Raw genomic sequence first — 20,621 nt, forward strand, 5'->3', positions numbered from 1 at the left:
TAAATTATTTGAAGAAATGATTAGTTCAAAGTAGTAATCTGTAAGTTTCTTCGAAATAGAAATCAAAGAAAAATGTTTTATTTATTTTCTTCTTTTACAACATCCCTTTTAATTGATTTGATTTGTAAAAAAAGTTAGAGATATTACATAAAATCATGTTTTATTTATAACTGTTAAATTTTTTGAGGAAATAATTTAAAGCAAGAAGTTCAGGCGTCTTTAACCACACATACGGTACACTAGTGAATCATATGTACGTGTATGTGTATAAAATAGGTGAATTACGCAAAATTATTATTATCATGTATAGAATATTTATTAGACATTTATTACTTTAGTGTTAATTTTATTTATAGAACTGTAAACGTGATTTTTATGAGTTTCATATATTTTTAGAACTAGATAGCAACAAGGAGCGCCAATTACCAATAAATTTGTGTAGCGTTTCCGAAAGTTCAATATTACCAGTCACTATAGAAATTAATATAATACTCAACGTGTTAATATAAATTATATATATGTGAATATAAATAATATAAATTATGTAATTAAATATGTAATATAAATTATATATATGTGAATTTGTAATATATACGCGCGTTACATAAATGCAAATACACGTCTTGGCAAAAGTATTTAAGGACTAGTGAATAGAGATAAGTACATGATAATTATTGTAAAATATACTTATTTGTAATTGCATATAAAAAATTAATGCAAAAGATAAATGAAAATATAGGGATTATAAATTAGAAAATATTAAAAGAACATATTAAAAGATAATAATAATAAATAAAAACATTTAATTCCTTTATTTCAAATGCTTTTGTTTCAAGTACGACTATTTTGAGCTTAAAATTTGAGCAGTTTTATTACCTGATTAAAATTATGTAAGATATTTACATCATATACATATATATGTATCAATTAAAATTGCTTAATTTTCCATGCAATTCATAGGGAGTGTTTTTTCACATGAAAAGGTCGGGAGGGAATGTACACATCACGCAGTTCGATATAAATGTTATATATATTTCAGCTTAATGATTACAAACTAATGGCTTTTCTCTCCGGCATACATCGGCAACGTCGTTATTAGTTACAGAAAAAGATTCTCCCTCGCGTTCACGGCGCGCGATCCACGTGAGTATTGAGAAAATTAAAAAAGGGTAAATTAGCTTTTAGGAGGTGCTCTCTCTTCTTTCTCGGATGACGAATGGCAAGGCTCAACGGCATGGCATTTACGCAATGGCATTACAATAACAATACGGCGTATTTATACAAAATGCGGCGGAGGCGAGAGATTTGCACGCGCACATAAATAATAAAACCAAGGTAGAGAGAGAGGAAGAGAGAGAGAGTGAGAGAGAGAAAAAGCGCTAAAAATATATTTTACAATGTTCTGTACAAAATCTTCTCCTTCGGGACAATAAAAATTCAATCGACGTACATAACCAACAGTGCTATTAATCGTGAAAATAGTGTATCGGTTGAAAATATGCGTATGTGTGTTTTAGGAATGTATTACACTCATTTTTATAAAGGTATTAATATTTATACGTAAATTATATATGTGAAAGTTATATTCATAACATTTTATTTTTATTAAATATTATACTTTTTAATTTACGTAATTTCTAATTTTTATTCTTTTAATACTAACATTTTAAACATGATAAAAATTTTAATCCTTTTCATATAATTACTTTAAGTATTCAAGATAATTTATGCAAAATTTTATTAAAATTCTGAGCTTAGTTATTAAATAAATAAATTTTTCATATATAGGTGGCTGTTCTTCATTTAATTTGGTTTAAATAAATTTTGTTTATTTACAGAACAACTAATCTTCGCATCGCAATAAGGTTTTACATAAATCATCTCAAATATTTAAAATACTTATATGTATATAAAAATTCAGATTTACTTCATTATTTCTAAATTATATTTATCTTAGAACACATTTCTACATATTATTGAATTTTCGATCCAAGTACACAACTGCCTAATTTTTTGTTACATTATTTTCGAATGCAGTGTAAAACAATCTGCAATTTTTTTTCATAATTTTGAAAATAAGTGTAATACATCCTTAACAGTACAACGGATTGCACTTGCATTAATGCACGTGAGATAACATTTAACAATGATGCTGGCAAAATTACACCAACGACTTGATAAACTAAACTCGACAACAAACCATGTTCACTCTAAAAACAGAATACTAAAGGTAAAGAGAAATTCATTAAAAAGTCGTGTATATATATCACGCCGCTATGTAAGCAGTAACTCCTGTCTGGTAATTGTGACGCGTTTGTGTGTGTATGTGCGGGCAGAATTATATTATACGTAAGAAAATCACGATTCTGTAATATATATACACAAATTAATCAAATTTCGTTAAGTCATTGCACTACTTCGTTACAAGCGTAAAACTTCATCACCGTTTCGTCTCTGAAGGTCCGCATAAACAAGGATAAATTCGTGGATCAGTTTTAAATCAATTTAAAAAAAAAAAGAGAAAAGCAAACGGTCAACATTTACTGCCTCAACGAGCGCGTTCGTCATATAATTTCACATAATAATTTTGTCATGTTCTTCGTATAAACTAATTACTCTAATCTACATAGTTTTCCCTTCTCCTCTTTTTTGTCTTTCGTTACCCGATGAAATAGTAAATGTTAAACATCTTAAGAGCTACGCACTATTCAACTAAATTATACGATCATTCGATTACATAAAAAAAAAGAAAACAAAAGACCTAAACGTAACTCATATATATATATATATATATATATATATATATATATATATATATATATATGATCTCGAATTTGTCAACTTATTAGCAAGTTTCTAACGACACAGACGCAATAAATGTTTTGAATTATATATAAAACCGGTAATCTTTACGACGCTCAAATCCATTGTCCATTCGCTAAAATCTCGTTCTATATGTTACATTTGGTATTCCACGACAGAATACGTTTTTCTTCATTTTTATAAACATGTAACAAAAATAGATAATAATAGATATATGTATAAGTGTATATATATATAATATATATATATATATATCTATTTATATGCCTATACGCGTATTTGTGTATACATCTACATGCGTTTATATGTACAATGATATAGATATGTAAAACCTAACAAAGTAAATAGTAATGTTCGGCTGTTAAACTAATGTACAAAGCTTTTTATCGCATCAAAATACTTCATTATATCTCGTGACGTGAGCAAGATTTAATCGACGTGTGTGTGTATTTGCACAAGCATATTTCCTCGACTGTTACTGTATAAAAATCCTACTATTTCGTTAAAAATCTTCTTAGGCGCATTTCTTTGTCCGACAATTTTAAACTGTATACAATATACTGTTAAAGTACACAAATTACAGTTGCACTCAAAAAAGAAGTACTTAAGTTTAAGATAATGTGTAAGAAATGTTCAATTTTAAACTGTATTTAAATTTAAAACGCTAAAATGTTTAAAGTTGTTAAATATTTCAGTTTTTAATATCTTAAAATTAAATACTCCCTTTTTAGTGTAGGCACCTTTATTTTTTCATTGATCTGGAATTCTTTCATATATTATTTTGTATTGTATAATTATCGTTTGTATCAAGAATCTTTTGAATTTATGAATAATACCAATAACCAATAGGAAATTAATATTGGTAAAAGAATTCCAAAGAAATGAAATAGAGATGCTTAATACTTTGGGCCGAGGCAATCGACGTATGTGTATGTGTTTCATATTACGTATCGTATTAATACTTATACAACACGTATATATTTTGCATAGGTCATACGGATCTTGAGTACAAAATTAGATCAACTCGTTTTAATTGCACTTTCCACAGTTTGCTCCTCGCCTCTCTCACTTGATCGACCAATGTAATTTCACTACTTTACATGATAATATCCGACAAAACCGTATATGTAACCGTATATGTAAACGTGTGAATTTAAATTGTGTATACGCAACTCTCACTTTCGTGAAATATGACAACTGATGAAACTGAGTCAGCTAAAATGTTATTAAAAAAAATATATTTTGTACTTAAAAGTTAAAAAGTCTTTGAGAGGAAATTTTTTTCTTATATAACAGCTTTTTTTATAAAATGACTATTTGAAATTCATTTCGAGATTGGTTTGATCTTTTTGAACCAAAATCTCGTATATTTTTTCACTGAGTCAGATTCTCCGCCGTATTAAACCTAATAATTTCGATTCAAAATATTTTTTTGACGTAAAAAACTTTAGAAGATATTCACGAAAGATCTAAAGTTTAATATAAAAAATATATATGTTATTTCAAAGTATTATTACATTTAAGTCATTATAACAAATTCGTTGTTTTAGATCCAACATTTTTTAGGTCAATATACATGACTAAAACTTTGTATCTCATTGATTAGAAGAAATAAAAGAACAAATCTAAGGAATCTATAGTTGTTAAATTTTGATAATTTTTTGCTGTTATTGTACAGACGTAAACAAATCCTTAAAACCAGTTGATCAGAGTAACCCATTCTAAAGGTTATAATCAATGGACGTTGAACATGATTTTGACTTCATGTGTTATGTATCACAGGCATCCAATTAAGATCTTATAATTATTAGTTATTTCTGCAATATTTTTAAATAAAGGCCCACTTTGTCTTTCTGTGTGTGTGTGTGTGTGCGTATGTGTGCCCGCGTGCCATAAATGTGACTTAGAATCTTGTGGTTTGTATTAAATACTTCCACAATATTTAAAGATCCTAAATTTCCGTTATCTGCATATGTATATGTATATTGTAGAATAAATGCACAGAATGTTCTCAATTAACTCCTTATACGACACTTAAAATTCATTAGCGTCGTTAAGAGAACACTTTCAAAAATATTTCTACAAACGTTAGATAATCTACTTTTGCATGGCATTAATTGTATCTTTAATCGGTTCTAACTCCACAAACTGGCATACATATGTACAAACTATACACGAAATTATCATATCACGTTCATATCGTTGCTTCTAAGTAATTTCAAGAGCAGTTAATCTCGAATCAACACAGTCCTAAGGATTTGTAATAATTTTCCATAGATCCTTAAAAGTATTTGTCAGATTCAAAAATGTCTCGAGCGTCAAAATTATCGGATTTAAAACGTAGAATATGCTCCTGTGAAAAAATATAAAAATTTTATTTGAAAAAATTAAATTGATTTTGAAGTAAAAGTCCATCAAAAGGACACTCTATGAAAAAGCGACAGAACCAAATTTTTTTTATCTTATTTTTTAAAAATTCTGTAGCTTTTTGTACGAGGTATCCTTTTGCAAAATTTATATGTATCCATATATGCATAAATATATAGTTATCTCAAATAACACGGAAACTATAAGTGCAGCTAAAACAAACAGATCTAGGCATCCGTGCGTTTGCATAACGTCGCGATGACATATTCCTCTTATATTTACGACTTAATTATAGACTAAGTAGCACTTCTTTTAATATCTGATAAAATTACGCCAGTGTGTAACAACAATAAACGTATGAGTAGGTACATAAGCTCATGTTCGATCTCAGAGCTTCGCGAATGTTCAATCGCGCAAGCCGGTAAGTATCATTTCGCAAGTACAAACAAAGTCATCCTTCTTCTCTCTTTATATCTTATAGTCACGGCGACAACGTCATCTTCCCCTTTCTACATTCGAAATTGTTTGAACTTGCAAAATAACCGCATTCCAAAAAGATCCAGGCCTTTCTTTTTTTTTTTTAACAATTCCAAATGCTACAACTTTTTTCTTAAACAGCTATTTATCAATATAACTTCAGTGATTGCTGAGTTATTTCCTTCTTAATTAAACTACAATTGCATCTAAACTGTCACATCTTATTAAAATTTGTAGTTCGAAACCACACAATTAGTTCTTTATAATCGTAATTTGTATCAATAATAGGCCATCAATTCTTCAATAAAGCTCTTTTTTCCAAATTATCTTTGTTTTAAAGACAAACATCTTCACGCTTCGACGGTAACATTAATAAAACGTTGCACATAAAAAGTTTGAATCAAAAAGAGTTTCTGTCTACAAATTAAAAGTTCAAACGGTTCTTCTTTTTTGTTAAGCAGTACAAAAGATCGTACAAAGAAAAAAACAAACGGTTTACCGACGCGTTAGTTAGTTCTTTTTGCTTATTATTAAATTTTGTACAATCGCTAATCTCACATCCGAATAAACATTGCATCCGACTAAGTATAGAAGAAAGGCCTGTAGGAAGAAGGCGGTGTATCTGACTAGTTTAAAGTACGTGCGAATTATGCATACATATATTCCTTGCTGCTGCGATAGCGTGAGAGTGTTCTGCGAGGCCAATTGTTACTTGCGTATTGCTAACTCTATACTCTGTGCGCGCGCGAGGTACTTTAATTGTCATCTGACCCGCGCGATAATTAAAGCGCGCGATCCGGGATAATTGTGACGCATGGGCCACCTCCAGCGATCCCTCCAAAGCCGAGCGGATCATCTCCCGTTCCTTGAAAACGTGGCGTTAAAGCGTAAAGAAGAGCGTTCCTTTTCTCCGATTGCTTCGTTTCAAAATCTAAGATATATTTTCAAAAATAAAGTGTTTAATTTTAAGATACTAATTGTTTATTTCTGTCACCCTTTTTCAAATACTTAAAAATGTTTTAGTTTTATATTAAAGCTATTAAAAATTACAGCTTTAAACGGTTTAGTGTTTTAAATATAAACGCCGTTTAAAACTAACACATTTTGAAGTATTTACAAAACAAAGACAAAAATAAAACATTTTAATATTGCAATACAATATTAATAATATTAATTCGTAATACGTTAATGACGCAGTGTCAAGTTTCCCCATCCTCGTTGTTCAGAACTGTTTTTTCTCGTCTGTTTTTTTCCGCTTGGCGACGCCCATGGTGCGCTCACCACGATATTTTTCTTTTTTTATCTCCTTTTACCTTATTATCCCTGACCCTGTCCTTGTGCGCAGTTACACTGTACATTGTACACTGTAACATTATTATAAAAAAAGCCCGTTACCTCGCCACGTATACAATTTTACTCGCGATCGATTTGCGCGACAATGAGATATTCGCGACAATTCGCGAATAAGCTGCATAAACGGATAACAAATTATATTGCATAATTTAACTGTTGCGACTAAAAAGAGAACAATTTCGGCAGGCTCATGATACATCTCCGAAAGATAGAAAATCAACGCAATTTGCTCTTGTCGTTGTTTGCAATTGTACGCAGTAATTTCATCGAACATGTTATTTTTGTTTCTCTTTGAGCAATCCCGTCGCGCAAATATATGAAACGGAAATATTTGTGAGCACGTTTCTGCGAAATTTTTATTGATAAAATTATCAAGAGACTCGGTCAAAAGAATATCTGTATGCACTTGTTGCCATCAACACGATATAAAACGCAATAGCGTTTGAGAATCGTTATTACGAAACAATGTTAATCCTTAATTAATCATGTGCTATGTGTATCAAAGAAGATTGCAAATTTGCGTGATATACAATATTTTTTCTTCTGTTTTTTTCCCCTATTCTCGGTATTATACCAGAGTAGCATCATTTAAGTCGCTAATTTAATTAATTTCTAATTAAGTGAGCTAGTAAAAAATGTGAAGTTGTAGAGTTTAATGCAACTACTTGCATTGGCTAAATCTAACGATTAATCAAGGATTAAACGAGGATATCTCTGTGTCATTAATAAAGAAATCTAGAAAATATAGTCCTAAAAAAAGTTTGTTTACCCCTGTAAAAATGGCAAAAGAAATTTCTCATGATTAAACGAGAATTTAGCGAAAAAGTTGTGCTGTGAAAAAATATCTAACCAAAACCAACTATAGACGATCTATAATTTTTTTGGAGTGGAAACTGGCGCGTTATGTACTTAGTTTCTTTATGCCGTATATTTCGATGTATTTGTTCATATTTTTTTCATCTTTCTTTTTTATAATATGTGTAATATTGATTCTTCTTCAATCCTCTATTACACGGTGCATAAAATTGTAAATATAACACTACCTTGACGGATCCAGGAAAGAGTATAGGAGAGGAAAATTGTATAACAAGATATATAACAATTTAAACATTTTATACTTTGTATAACTCAAGATAGAATTATAGATTATATATAAACTTTTTACTCTAAGTTTAAAAAAATTTTTTTTAATTAGACTTTAAATTAGGCTAAATATTATTCGCATCACGATTATTGCGAGACATCGTTGAAAGTTCTGAGAAACAACCACACTCTTTTTTTACAAAAACTTCATACACTGCTCTTTCACGTTGTGCATATATTTACCTTTCCACAAGAGAAGTAATGCATTTTTCCTGGAACTTCGTAATGATTGTAACAAATAGTATCATGTATAAATCATTCAAAAGATCATTATTATCTGTGAGATAAATGCGCAAGTTAAAAGCGCAAAAAATTTTAAAGTGTCGGATTCCCAGGGGCTCTAGATTGCGCCCAATTCTGAATTATAGATCGTCTGAAGTGGACTTAATTTAATTATTTTTCGACAGCAATATGCTGTCCGTCAATCCGGCCATACATATATATGTCCGTTATACGGTATGTATATATATATATCATGTATTCGTGTAATCTATTGACTTATTTTAACTTATAGAGTAATATCGCGCATATAGTATAAAAAAAAGTAACGCAGTACTGGTACACACTTTGACGAACGAGAACGCCATTCTAATGTTTCTCGTTATATTCGAACGTATCGTGCCGCACGCATATGCATATCGCGCTGGATATACAAGCATAGTCAAACAAGAAGAATCACTAGCTTGGAATAGAAAATGCGCTTTGTTAAAAAATTTCCTTAAAGGCTTCAACGAGTCGCACCTCTTGTGTACTCTATTATCTTTTATATAGATGCTTTGTGCATAAAATCTTTTCTCAGAGAACCATTTAAGGAAGTCTTCAAACGAATTCATTTAGAGTTCATTTTAACTTTTTTAGCTTAGAAATGAATTTCCAATAATTCATTTGATCCCAAACTAATGATCTTCTTTTTTACTTTAGATCCAGTCTTATTTTCGAAGCAAGTATGTAACACCTCCTTTCAGGAGAGTCCCTTTAATCTCTTCTCATATCTCGATAAACGGATTTCAGTCCGAAATTGTGAAACATCGCTCAACTCAGTCGATTCGCAAGAGTGTCGCGATTATATTCAAACGTACAACATCCCAGTTTCTTATATGCACCACCGCCTTTATATATTGTAATTTCACGATGCAACACTTACTTCGTCCGTCTACGCAAGTGGCAATTATCACCGTCACGAAAAGGAGGAAAGAACTGAGATGATAGTGCATCTCTCTCCTCGCCTCACTGAACTGTACTTGGCACAACCGTCACTTCCGTATACTGCTCCTCCGACGGACTCGTCGCCGTCTGGGGCAGGGATGATGGCATCTTCTCAAGTCGCACATAGGACGGTCCCGCCGAGGGAGGCGACAGATCCGCGATGGTTATGTAGCCGGAAGTCAGCTCTTTCCTTTCTGCCGGCCAGGATGGCGCGGGGTGCACCGTGTTGCCACTCTCATCGACGTCCTCGGTCACGTCCGTGAACGGCTCCACTTTCTCTTGCTGCTCCTGTGATTGCTGCGTCTCGTGCGCGGAACTTGCAAGATTGTACGAGGTTCCGCTCGTAGGAGAACTGTGCGAAAGCGTTTTCTGCGGCAAAGATTCTTGATCCGCTTCCATAACCGGCATCGTCATTCCCTCAGGAATTATCGATGCAAAGATGTACTTTGGACTTGGTGAAGTCAAGGTGGTACTGACGGGAAAGGTCGATGGAAATGACGTGTACTCCTTTTTAGATAAATTATCTTTAATTTTGAAGGTGCCGCACATTAAATTGCTGTTCCTGGCTTGTATATGCTTAGGTATGCAGGAAAGTGAATCGGGAATCTCGTCTATCAAACCCGCTTGAACATATGGCGTTGCCATTGTCGTCTTTTCGGGATTAATGTGCGACGCCAGTATGTCTATTTTCTTGTTTAGCTCAATGATCGACTGCATCTTGTCCAACTCGTCGATGGTCAACTTCTGTTTTTCCTTTTCGAATTCATCATCAAATTTAATTGATATTAAGGCGTCGCCACTGTCATCACTGCTATCGTTATTGCCATCACTGCTGTTGTCGGCATGATGATTGCCATCATTGCTATCGTCACCGTCTTTGCTGCTGTCACCGTCGCCACTGTTGCCGACGGAATTCTTACGTGGTATGAGACTGGGGTTGCTTAACAGCACCTCTGAGGAAGACGGCATGCTGATGTAGTTGATGTAGTTTGTGCTGGACCAGCCGTGTTGCGACGGCGAATAGCTCTTCGACGTCGCGTTGTCTGTTAGATTGGGCGTGGACCGCGCTAATGATACCGTCTCGTCAGATGTCACCTCACCGGAATCGCCAACTTTGATGTATGACTCCCAACAGGGTGTAGTGACCTCCGCTAATGAAGCTGGTACCCGTGTAGTGCTTCTCTGTCGCAGATGAGTCAACTCGCGGACGGGCTGACCCTTCAGCTTATCGGATGGCGTATGTACTGCGTCCACCTCGGTGCCGCTATCGCTACAAACCTGGGATTCTGCTGTGAGCGAAGAGGTAACGGACTCCTGGCCACTCGAACAACCGCTCGAATCGGCGGACGGTCGCTCGATCGAATGCCGTATGTGTGGTTCACTATTCTTCTCAAGCAGCTTCTGTGCGAATAAAATAGAGTTTGTGTTATCATACTATATTTGTATAACGTTCATTGTATATTGCATTTATTTGATAAATATAACTGTAAAGTATAAAAGAAAACTCAAGATCTTACCATATCAGGAGCAAGTCCAGGCGGCAGTTTCACCTCGACGTCTCGCATAGCTCGACATTTGATCCACATTCTGCAAGAAAAATAACAGAGAGTGTTGTTAAACTTGTTCAGTGTTAAAATATAGAATTAAAACAGCTGTAATTAAATGAAAATTCTTTTCCTGTAAAATTAAAAATTATTTAAATGTGGAGCGCACAAGTCGCTGAATAATTATCAGTACATGTTTAAAAAAAAACATAATAAGACTTCAAAATAATAAATTGTAAATTGATAATTGATATTTTTAAGATCTAATATTCACTTAACTTTGATTAAAATATTATTTTTTATTTGAAAATATAATTATATTCAGCTATTTGTATTCGTTTATTGATTGATTCAGTGACTCTAACACGCAAATTATATTCCCTTACAGAAATTTAATACCGCCAGTATTAAATGCTTGTAAGGATTTGCATTGAGAACTGCTGAAGAACAGAAGGTTTTTTTACCTCTTGAACATGTATACGAAGCACGCGATGCACGCTGTGATACTGAAGACGCCAACCATCCATATAATAACCAGTGCGACGTACGATAGCCCTGTTGTATGAAAATATACATTTGCTAATCAGAATAATTGCTTAATAATACCCGTAGCAAATGTGTATGTGTAATACAATATGTATCGTATCTAAGTGAAGAGAATCATAATAATATAAAAAAATTAATACTTTCTGCAAATTTTGTAGGAAATACGATTCCTGAAATAATGAGTAAGAAATAGATAAAGAAAGAGTTCGATTTAATTTTACGAATCATATAAGAAGAATCATAACAAATCTATAATCATCATTATTATTTCTTATTGTGAAAAGATATTAAGTGTCATTAAACGTTGTCGTTATTTATACTAACAAATATTAGCATATACGTGCGTACGTGTGTATCTGAATCGCAACGTGCTCGATTTTATAAGAAAGCAAATCCATATAAAGCAGTATTTATAGCCTGTTTCGTGTTTGATTTAATTAATCTACTATAAAAATACCATTATTATAACAATTTCCCTCCCCAAAGTCGGACCAGGATCCTTTCAAAGTCTCGCCGTTACTATTGATATTAATGGCTCTGACCCGGAACATGTGTTTCTGCTCTCGATGCTCGACATTTTTGCAATCAGGAATAGGCAATTGTACTTCTGCAATATGAACAAAAAAAACCGTAATTAAATTTTTGTATTCTTTTCCTTCATCCCTTTCTTTATTTTTTCATTCTTGTTTTTCACTTCTTTTGCCATTATCGTTACTTTACAATACATTCATCACTTCATTATTCAAGCAAAGATGGAATAAAGCTACAGAATAATTCGAGAAAGGTAAATTATTATTTAAAGTAAATATTCTTCATAGTTTAATTTAATCCTTTATGGCATAACTTTTTCTGTTGTATACATTTTACTTAATTTTAGTATATAACGGCTTTAAGGTCGCTAATTGAAAATCTGTAGTCAAAATTTAAAACAAGTCATCAGTTATGAAATATACGAAACATACAAAAAGAAATGTTTCTTGTGTGAAACTATTTAATAAAGGATTAATTAAAAAATTGTCTTGAATTTTTTAGTCTCACCTGTTCTGGTGACATTTTGGATCATGCCATTTCCGTACTCTATTTCGTAATACATGGCCTCTATCGGACCAGCCGGTTCTTGCGGCGGCTCCCACTGGATGTTCACTTGACTGGAATTTACAAAGCGTACCAAAGGAATATTGATTTTGCCGGGTACACCGATCCTCGTAAACTCTTCTATCGTCTGTGATTTGTCGCTGCATCTCACGGTACAAGCGGCGACTCTAACAGCGTATTTCGTATATGGCTTCAGATTCGTTAGTTTGATATGATTCCCCTCCTCCTCCACTTTCCTGACTTGATCGTTGTAATAGACCTCGTAATAACGGAGCACGCCGTTCATCGCCGACGGTTTTTTCCACGCGACAAACATCGTCGTGTTAGACAGGTCGGTGATTCTCACGTTTAATGGCGGAGTGCTTGGCGCCGCTTCAAGTGTAGTGTTGTAGAGGGGATCGCTACGCAGACCCTCGCCGCTCTTCGTCAACACCGCGACATTCAGCATGTATGTGGTGTAGGGCTTCAGATTGTTGACAACGCCATGTATAGTGCGCGCGTCTGCCTTGATCGTACTATTAAGCATGGGTCCGTTGCAGTTGACATTCAACGGCGACATTATGGGACAATAGTAAATGTTGAATCCCTCAATTATCCCGATACGATCCGAGCAGTCGAGCTTCCAACCGACCTCGATGAAATGCGAGTCAATGCGATTAATCCAAACAGACTTCATTTTGCCGAGCACTTTGTTATGAATCACCGTGCACGATGACCATATCATGCCACTGCTACCTTTCTCGGTATTGACGGAAATTGCAAATTGATATACCTTGGACGGATACGGCACAGTTACGTTGTAGATCGTAGTATTTTTCGGAACGTGCACCCAATCCAAGTAACCCTACAAACATGTAATGCCGCGTGTACTTCAAACTTTTAAGTGGAAAAAAAAGCAAAATCTTTGAGAGTAATGAAAGTAAGTATTGATACGTACGGTACACTGATAAGGACGATCACGTTCGTTGTCGCACCAAAAGATCGTGTAGTTTTGGATGTTATGTTTGGGGTCTACAAATGGCGGTTTCCATGATAATTCATACAATCCATTTTCAAAAGCAATTTTCGTGAACGCCAGTTCATGCGGTACTACGAGCAAAATCAATGGTTAGATATATACTTCTGTTATCCCCCTTTGATATCTGTTTTTTTAATATACTCACTTTCTTGCTGCTTTGGTAAGTATATTCTCGCACGGTCGCTGCTAGCACCAATCTCGTTCGTCGATATAATCTCAAATCGATAACTGTTGAGACTGATTCCCTTTAACTTGGCATACGTCCTGGTCGTTTCACTCGGCGTGAGCGTAACCTTATGACCATTCTCCTCCACGTGAATGATTTGATACTTAAAATTATCACCGTTCTCCTGGTTCTGCGGTATCGCTTGCCAGTACAAGTATACGTCCCTGTTTCCATTATTTTCAGCAATTTCGAAGCTACCGACGTCAGTTCGCGGTGCAGCGCCAGGCACTAAAGTCAAATGAAAAAATGTTTAATAAAAACAGATAAGTATAATTAAGCATAATATATTTGCAGTACGTAATTAATTGCAATTAAAGAATTTCTTTCATAAACTAGACAAGTTTAAAAATTAAATTTTCGAAAAACAAAAAAAAATAAAAATTCACTATTAACCTGTTTAGTATATAGAGTAATTTTTCTCTATACATATAATAGGTATAAGAACAAAGTTTTAGACTTTAATTAATATTTTAAGGATGTATTTAAAAAAAATATAAAAAATCTTTAAAAACCGGTTTTTGTAAAAATTTTGTATTACTATCTATTTATATTAATATTTCCTGTTTTCTGATTAATTTTGCCAGAACATAATTGTTCACAATGTGATGATATTGATAGATGATTTAATACTATAACTCAAATAAAAAAAATGGACTTATTCGATTTTTGTATGGACACCCTTCAAATTATATTAAATAAATAATAAAAGTATAAAAACAACAGATTCTCTTCCTAATTTATATATTCACTTACATTTTGGCGAAGTCCGGAATGTAACAACACTGAAATCACTCCATCGATCCTGTCTTATAGCTGTCGAGCTTTTTAAATAAATGCGAACGTCATATACCGTATTAGCGTACTCTAATCCGGTGAGATTATAAAACCAGTGATCTCTGCTCTTAGGATGCGTAATATTAATGACCTACAGACAAGACGAGAATAAGTTCAATCAAGATAATCATTGTTTATCATAAAACTGATAATTTTGTCAGTAATTGCGATATGTATAAATTATTGGATACAATACATCAATATTGCTTGTATCAATATGCTCATACCTTCCAATCCTTTTCACGATTCCACTGATGTTGATACATAATTTTGTGATGCACACCAACTGGAAATGTCTCCATCGGAAAAGGGAGTTGCCAATACAAATATGCACTCTCTGATGTTTTATTTATTAATGTGAGATTGGCAGGCGGCTTCGGAATAACTGTGAAAGTAACGACACAATTGTTCTTTAACTTCAAATATATAGTGCATTCAAAGATTATACAATGTTTTTCATTATTTATTGTACAATATTTTTATACAATATAAATAATAGCTACGGTATAAAATTTACATACCATTAGGATAATGTTGGATACGATATGTAAAGTTGGCATGTCCAAAAGCATTAGATACTTTCAATATGAAGATATAAAATGGATACGGCTGCCTATATATTGGATTGGAATCTATAGTCCATTCACATGAATTCTCTTTCGTCTGATTTACTGGACATAAATACAACATTCCCAATCTTGAAGGTAATTGGAACATTAACTCGTATTTTGTATAAACAAAATTAGGCACCGGCTCCCATGTGCAGTTGATGTTCTCCCAATTGTGAGAGATACAGTCGAAGTTTTTAGGTTTCTGAGGTGGATCTGACAAAAAACAAAATGAATAAAATAAAATATACGACATAGAAAAGAAATGTATTTTTAAAAATATATAATTAATTTTTAAAAATAACTTTTAATATTCATTCAATATTGTTGAGAGCAAATACTTGAAATTACGTTTGTAAACATTGCATATCACACAATTTGTTTTGTGTCAATTTTTAACAATTTATTTATTATTAGTACAAATTCAATTTCTATCACTTCTAAGATTGCGAGCATTACTTTATATTTATATTTAAGCACTTAATGCATATGATACTACGTTAATATTGAAGTCTATTAAATAAATATGATATGAATATGTTTCATACATGTATAATTTGTAAATTATAAAATTTAACTCAAATACTGCTTCTTCAAATAAATAAATTTTTAGGGGATAAGAAGTAATTTGATTAACTGCATATTATATAGAGTCTATTTTCTAGTTATCTTTATCGTTGATGATAGTAAAACGATTTCCAAGACGTATGCATGTCAAACGATTTACTCATAACTTTGATGAAAAGAGAATCAATGCACTGTACTGCTGTCTCCGCAAAACATCGTCGGGTCGTGCTGATAAGGATAAATGTGTATTTCTACTGGATACGTAGATAGTCGTATTTCAGATACGTATAACGATTGTAAATAGTGCAAGATGTATATGTTTTCTCGATATTCTCAGAGAGAATTCTTCAAATTATCAAGAGTGTTTCTTTAAGGAGGTTCTCCAACTTAAAAAAGTGGAGAGAAGTCGTGTAATTTTTAATTTATATATATTTATCTGCAAATTTTTAACTTTGTCATCTTAAAAATAACAAATAATGAAAACATTTTGTTAATAGAAATAATAATTTGTTATTTAAAAATATTTTTTTATAATTTATAATTCAATTCTTTAATTTCTTTATAATTTTGATAAATACTATTACTGATGTGGAAAAAATTGAAAGAAAATTATTTATAATAATTATTTACAAAGTAACAAGCAATGTTGTTACATTTTCACTAGTGTGACATATTTAAAGAGAATATATAATTCACGATTATTTTATCTTACATGAAAATGATAATTCATTGCGATTTTATTTATTTATTTTTTATTTTAAAATGTCCTATAAATTCTTTCTTATAAATATATAATTTTTCAAATTCTTATATTTTGTTTAGATTAAATTATTTAAAACTTTCTTTTTCCCGTAAGACTCAATGCTATTTTAAGAAGTTATTTAAAACAGAATGTACGAGCAAAAAATTTAGGAATGCCTATATATTAATCATAAACTTATTCTCCAATTTTCATTAAATTTTTATATTATTCGAAAAGACTGAAAAACCAAAATCCTTAATAAAAATAAAATAGCATATATATCAAATATGTTTTGATAATATATCTGAGAAGCGCTGATAAAAATATAGTAACAAACAACATTATCAAGTTGTTATATTATGTGAAAAGACTGTGGGAATCCCCTTAATAAAAATAGAATAGCATATGTATCAAATGTGCCTTGGAATTGATAATACAACCTAGCAACTGATAAAAAAAATAAAAAATGTAGAATAAAATTTATTTCATGGAGAATTGTACAAAAAATGCGTAAAAACATTTTATTTCACTTATTTTGACTTATTTTTATCACGAAAGATCAACTTTATAATAGAATACTCGAGAGAGATAATTCAAATGAGTGCGAATACTTACATCCAATTACAACTTTATTGAGACAAACTGCTACATAGTCACTGCCGTTTAGTTTTAACTTGCAATTGTACATGTCGTCGGAGGCCGGTGGCGCTTTGATGAATAGCTCTATTGTCGTTTCATTCATTACTGTGACGAATTCCGACTCCAGTTCCTGATCATTACGAAAAAATCGAAGATCTCCTGCGTTTTTGCCAGGATAGTCACGGTTTACGATTTCCTGATCCAATAGACAGTACATCCTGAGCGATTTACCATGTTCGATAACAATATCACCTTGTGGCCAAGTCCCTACAAAGATTGAAGTAAAATTGAAATACAATAATACTTAAGAAAAAAAGTTGATAATAAATTTCGGACAATTTGGCAGCCTACCAAATATTATTAATAACGATAAAAATTTTTGAAATATACGCAAAACATGTTATAAATAATTGCATGATAAAAATGTAAAATGTCAAGTAAATTGTAAAATTTAATCAAATATATTTTATATTTTATCATGGTCGATATTAATCAGAGAAAATCCAATTAGATTCTTTGAAACACCATAAATTCTAAGAGAAAATTCTCTCTGCGTGCTTACAAATTTATAAAAATTCATAGATTGATGAATATAAACGAATTCTTTAAATCAAAAAGACTAAATCTAAATTTTCATTTAATATGCTGTACGCAAATTTTGCATCATATATTATAAAAAAATGATTCATGAGAGTACATAGGGCAAGCATTTTCGATGTCAACTGTACAGCTCGCGTATTAAATATAGATATATGCATTTAGACCGACACTAGAATTCCAAAAGGAGAGATAAGACTTATGTTATATTTATAATCCTAGCACCAACGGTACGCTTGCAAGAGAAACAGAAGACAACCGCTTTTATCTTTGCTTTACAATACGTACACATGTATTGTATGTATTGTAAAGCAAGAAATTATATTCGTATGTATGTATTGTAAGGCAAGAATATAATTTCTTACTTATATATAAATTTGCTTGCATAAAGAAATTTTATATATTTTCATCATAAGAAAAATATATTCTCGTTATTCAATCACAATTTTCATAAAATTGAGAGGACAAAATATCGGATAGAAAATAACAATTTCTTCAAACCATAATTAGAATTTTTTCATATTATTATTAGAATCACATCATCCTCTTCAAATGACTACTGTAACGTTGAAATAAAAATGTTTTGTTGAAATTTAAGCTTCAAATTCTTCAAGGAAGATTAAATTATATACATATAAGCAAGAGATTATCATTGTTTTAATCTTCCTTAAAGAATTCAATAATCTTTAATTTTAACAAAATATTTTTATTTCAACATTAGTCATCTAAAGAGAATGATATAATAATAAATTATAATATTAAATAATTCTAATGGGTTGAAAATATTATTACTTTCTATTCAGTATTTTTTCCTTTCAATTCATGAAAATTCTTCGAATTCTTTAAAGAAGATTAAATTATATATAAGCAAAATTATCATTATTTTATTTAATTTTCCTTAATAAATCCAATAATTTTACATTTCAACAAAACATTTTTGTTTCAACATTACAATAGTCATCTAAAGAAGATAATATAAATGTTTTAATAACATAAAAAAATTCTAATGGTTTGAAAATATTGTTACTTTTCATCCGATATTTCTCAATTCTTGAAAATTATGATTGAATAATGAAAATATATCTTTCTTATGATGAAAAGAGGTAGAATTTTTTCACGTAAACAAATCATGCCTGTTGAACACTCTACAATCTCATTTCAATATCTATAACATTTTGAAAATAAACATATTCTCAAAACAAAATTTTTTTTGTGTACTCGTTCGTCGATTGTATAGAAGTACATTTGATCAAAACTTACATCCTGGTGTGCTTAATCCGACTGAGCAAGTGCGGGCTGTACACTGCGTTATACAAAACAGGCAGATTAGGATAGGAAAGTAGATTCGCCATCTCCTCCACGAAGAGTTCGTTATCCAATCGGTGGTCGTTAATCCTAACATTTGACTGGAACCGTATCTCGTTATCGAGAACGCGTTCGCCGCGCGAGAATATCTCGTCGCGTCACTCCTTCGCGTGGAACTGTGACGATTCCGGTGGTTCATTACACTTGTATCGCGTCCGTGCTCGTAAAGACAATCGAGTTCTTTTTGCGACGAGCACAGATCATTGGTTGAACGGGGTGCGTTGTGAGACAGTGAAACCTCCTGTGGCGAACGAGCCATGTTATTATGCTCGTTTTCTGACGTTGTGACGGTATCCTTTTCGAACGGGACGGCATTAGCGGCGTTATATGCGTCGCGACATGTTGCAGGACCGCCGCCAGCGATGGGAGACGATTCCAGTGTGCTGGACACATCCAGCGTAGGTCGACAATCAGCGTGTCTCGATGCGGCATCTAGTCTGTGCGACGGACGCCGATCCATTTCTCCAGGCACTCTTATCGATCGCGTATCGATTAAAGGCATTTTGTGCTTCCGTCACTGCAAGATAAACGGATTCAATGAGGATAAATCTTAAAATCAGACATATAAACATAATTACCAGGATTGGAGAATTAGTAGTTAAAAAGTTAACAATTTTTAACTTTTTAATTTAGATTATTTTAAATAATTTAATTTTTAACTTTAATTAGTTATTTTTGAGAAACACAAATTTTAATTTACTAAGTTAAATTACTAAAAGTCAAGTTACAAATTTATCTACGTAAAGAAAAAAAATTATGAAAGAAATATATTTCCACATAAAAATCAATATTTCTTTGTTATTTCACATAAACTTAATTCACCAACAAAATATAAAATTTATTTGATGATCCATATTATAATTGCTTTGAGTAATTTAACTTTAAAACTTGTAAATTTCTAATTTAATATGAATAATACTTTTCATAATTAACTCTTCATTTAACTTGAGTTAATTTAACGCAACTTTTAATTGAGTTAGTTTTTTGTTCATGTAACTTTCAACATAACTAAATTAGTTTTATAAGCCATTAACTTGAACTTGATTTAATTTAAAAAATATACTAACTTACCCAATCTTAGTAATTACTACTAACAATATATCAAAGGTGTTAATAAAAAGATCTCTTGCAAAAACTTAATAATGGCAGTGTAACATTGGCCTAACTTAAGAGCATTAACAACAGTGCTTTTAATAGTCGAAACAAGTAATTGATCACTAGCCAATTTAATCTTGGAATGCTACTGGCACACGTTTTTCTTACATTAACAGTACTCTGAGCGACTCTTGGTAAAAACTGCACCACAAAATCAAGAATACATTTTTTCCTACTTTGTAGATTTAACATCTACTCTGTAGATGTTAAAATAATTGACCTAACACTATTTTTACATATTATTTTTGTATTTGTAAAGAAAACCTTATTAAATGTTTTAAGCTATCAAAAACTTGAACTAGCACTTGGGTAAAAT

General features: G+C 31.9%; 1 protein-coding gene across 3 annotated transcripts in view; it reads right to left on the minus strand.

Annotated features, from left to right (window-relative positions):
* Positions 1-1,011: 1,011 nt before the first annotated feature.
* LOC105199782 overlaps positions 1,012-20,621 on the minus strand; it is a 48,382-nt gene continuing 28,772 nt past the window's right edge. For 2 of the 3 annotated variants that reach the window (XM_026137878.2, XM_026137879.2), the window contains exons 2-13: positions 19,046-19,667; positions 17,165-17,455; positions 15,154-15,456; positions 14,860-15,017; positions 14,552-14,723; positions 13,718-14,026; positions 13,492-13,643; positions 12,498-13,398; positions 11,917-12,066; positions 11,378-11,468; positions 10,887-10,956; positions 1,012-10,770 (exon numbers count right to left, since the gene is read on the minus strand). In XM_026137878.2, coding sequence (XP_025993663.2) covers positions 9,391-10,770; positions 10,887-10,956; positions 11,378-11,468; positions 11,917-12,066; positions 12,498-13,398; positions 13,492-13,643; positions 13,718-14,026; positions 14,552-14,723; positions 14,860-15,017; positions 15,154-15,456; positions 17,165-17,455; positions 19,046-19,652 — 4,584 coding nt within the window. In that variant the 5' untranslated portion in view covers positions 19,653-19,667 and the 3' untranslated portion in view covers positions 1,012-9,390. The remainder of the gene's footprint in view (positions 10,771-10,886; positions 10,957-11,377; positions 11,469-11,916; positions 12,067-12,497; positions 13,399-13,491; positions 13,644-13,717; positions 14,027-14,551; positions 14,724-14,859; positions 15,018-15,153; positions 15,457-17,164; positions 17,456-19,045; positions 19,668-20,621) is intronic. The other variant, XM_039451423.1, reaches the window with a different exon arrangement.

The sequence above is a fragment of the Solenopsis invicta genome, chromosome 7, assembly GCF_016802725.1.
Source record: "Solenopsis invicta isolate M01_SB chromosome 7, UNIL_Sinv_3.0, whole genome shotgun sequence".
Taxonomy (NCBI): domain Eukaryota; kingdom Metazoa; phylum Arthropoda; class Insecta; order Hymenoptera; family Formicidae; genus Solenopsis; species Solenopsis invicta.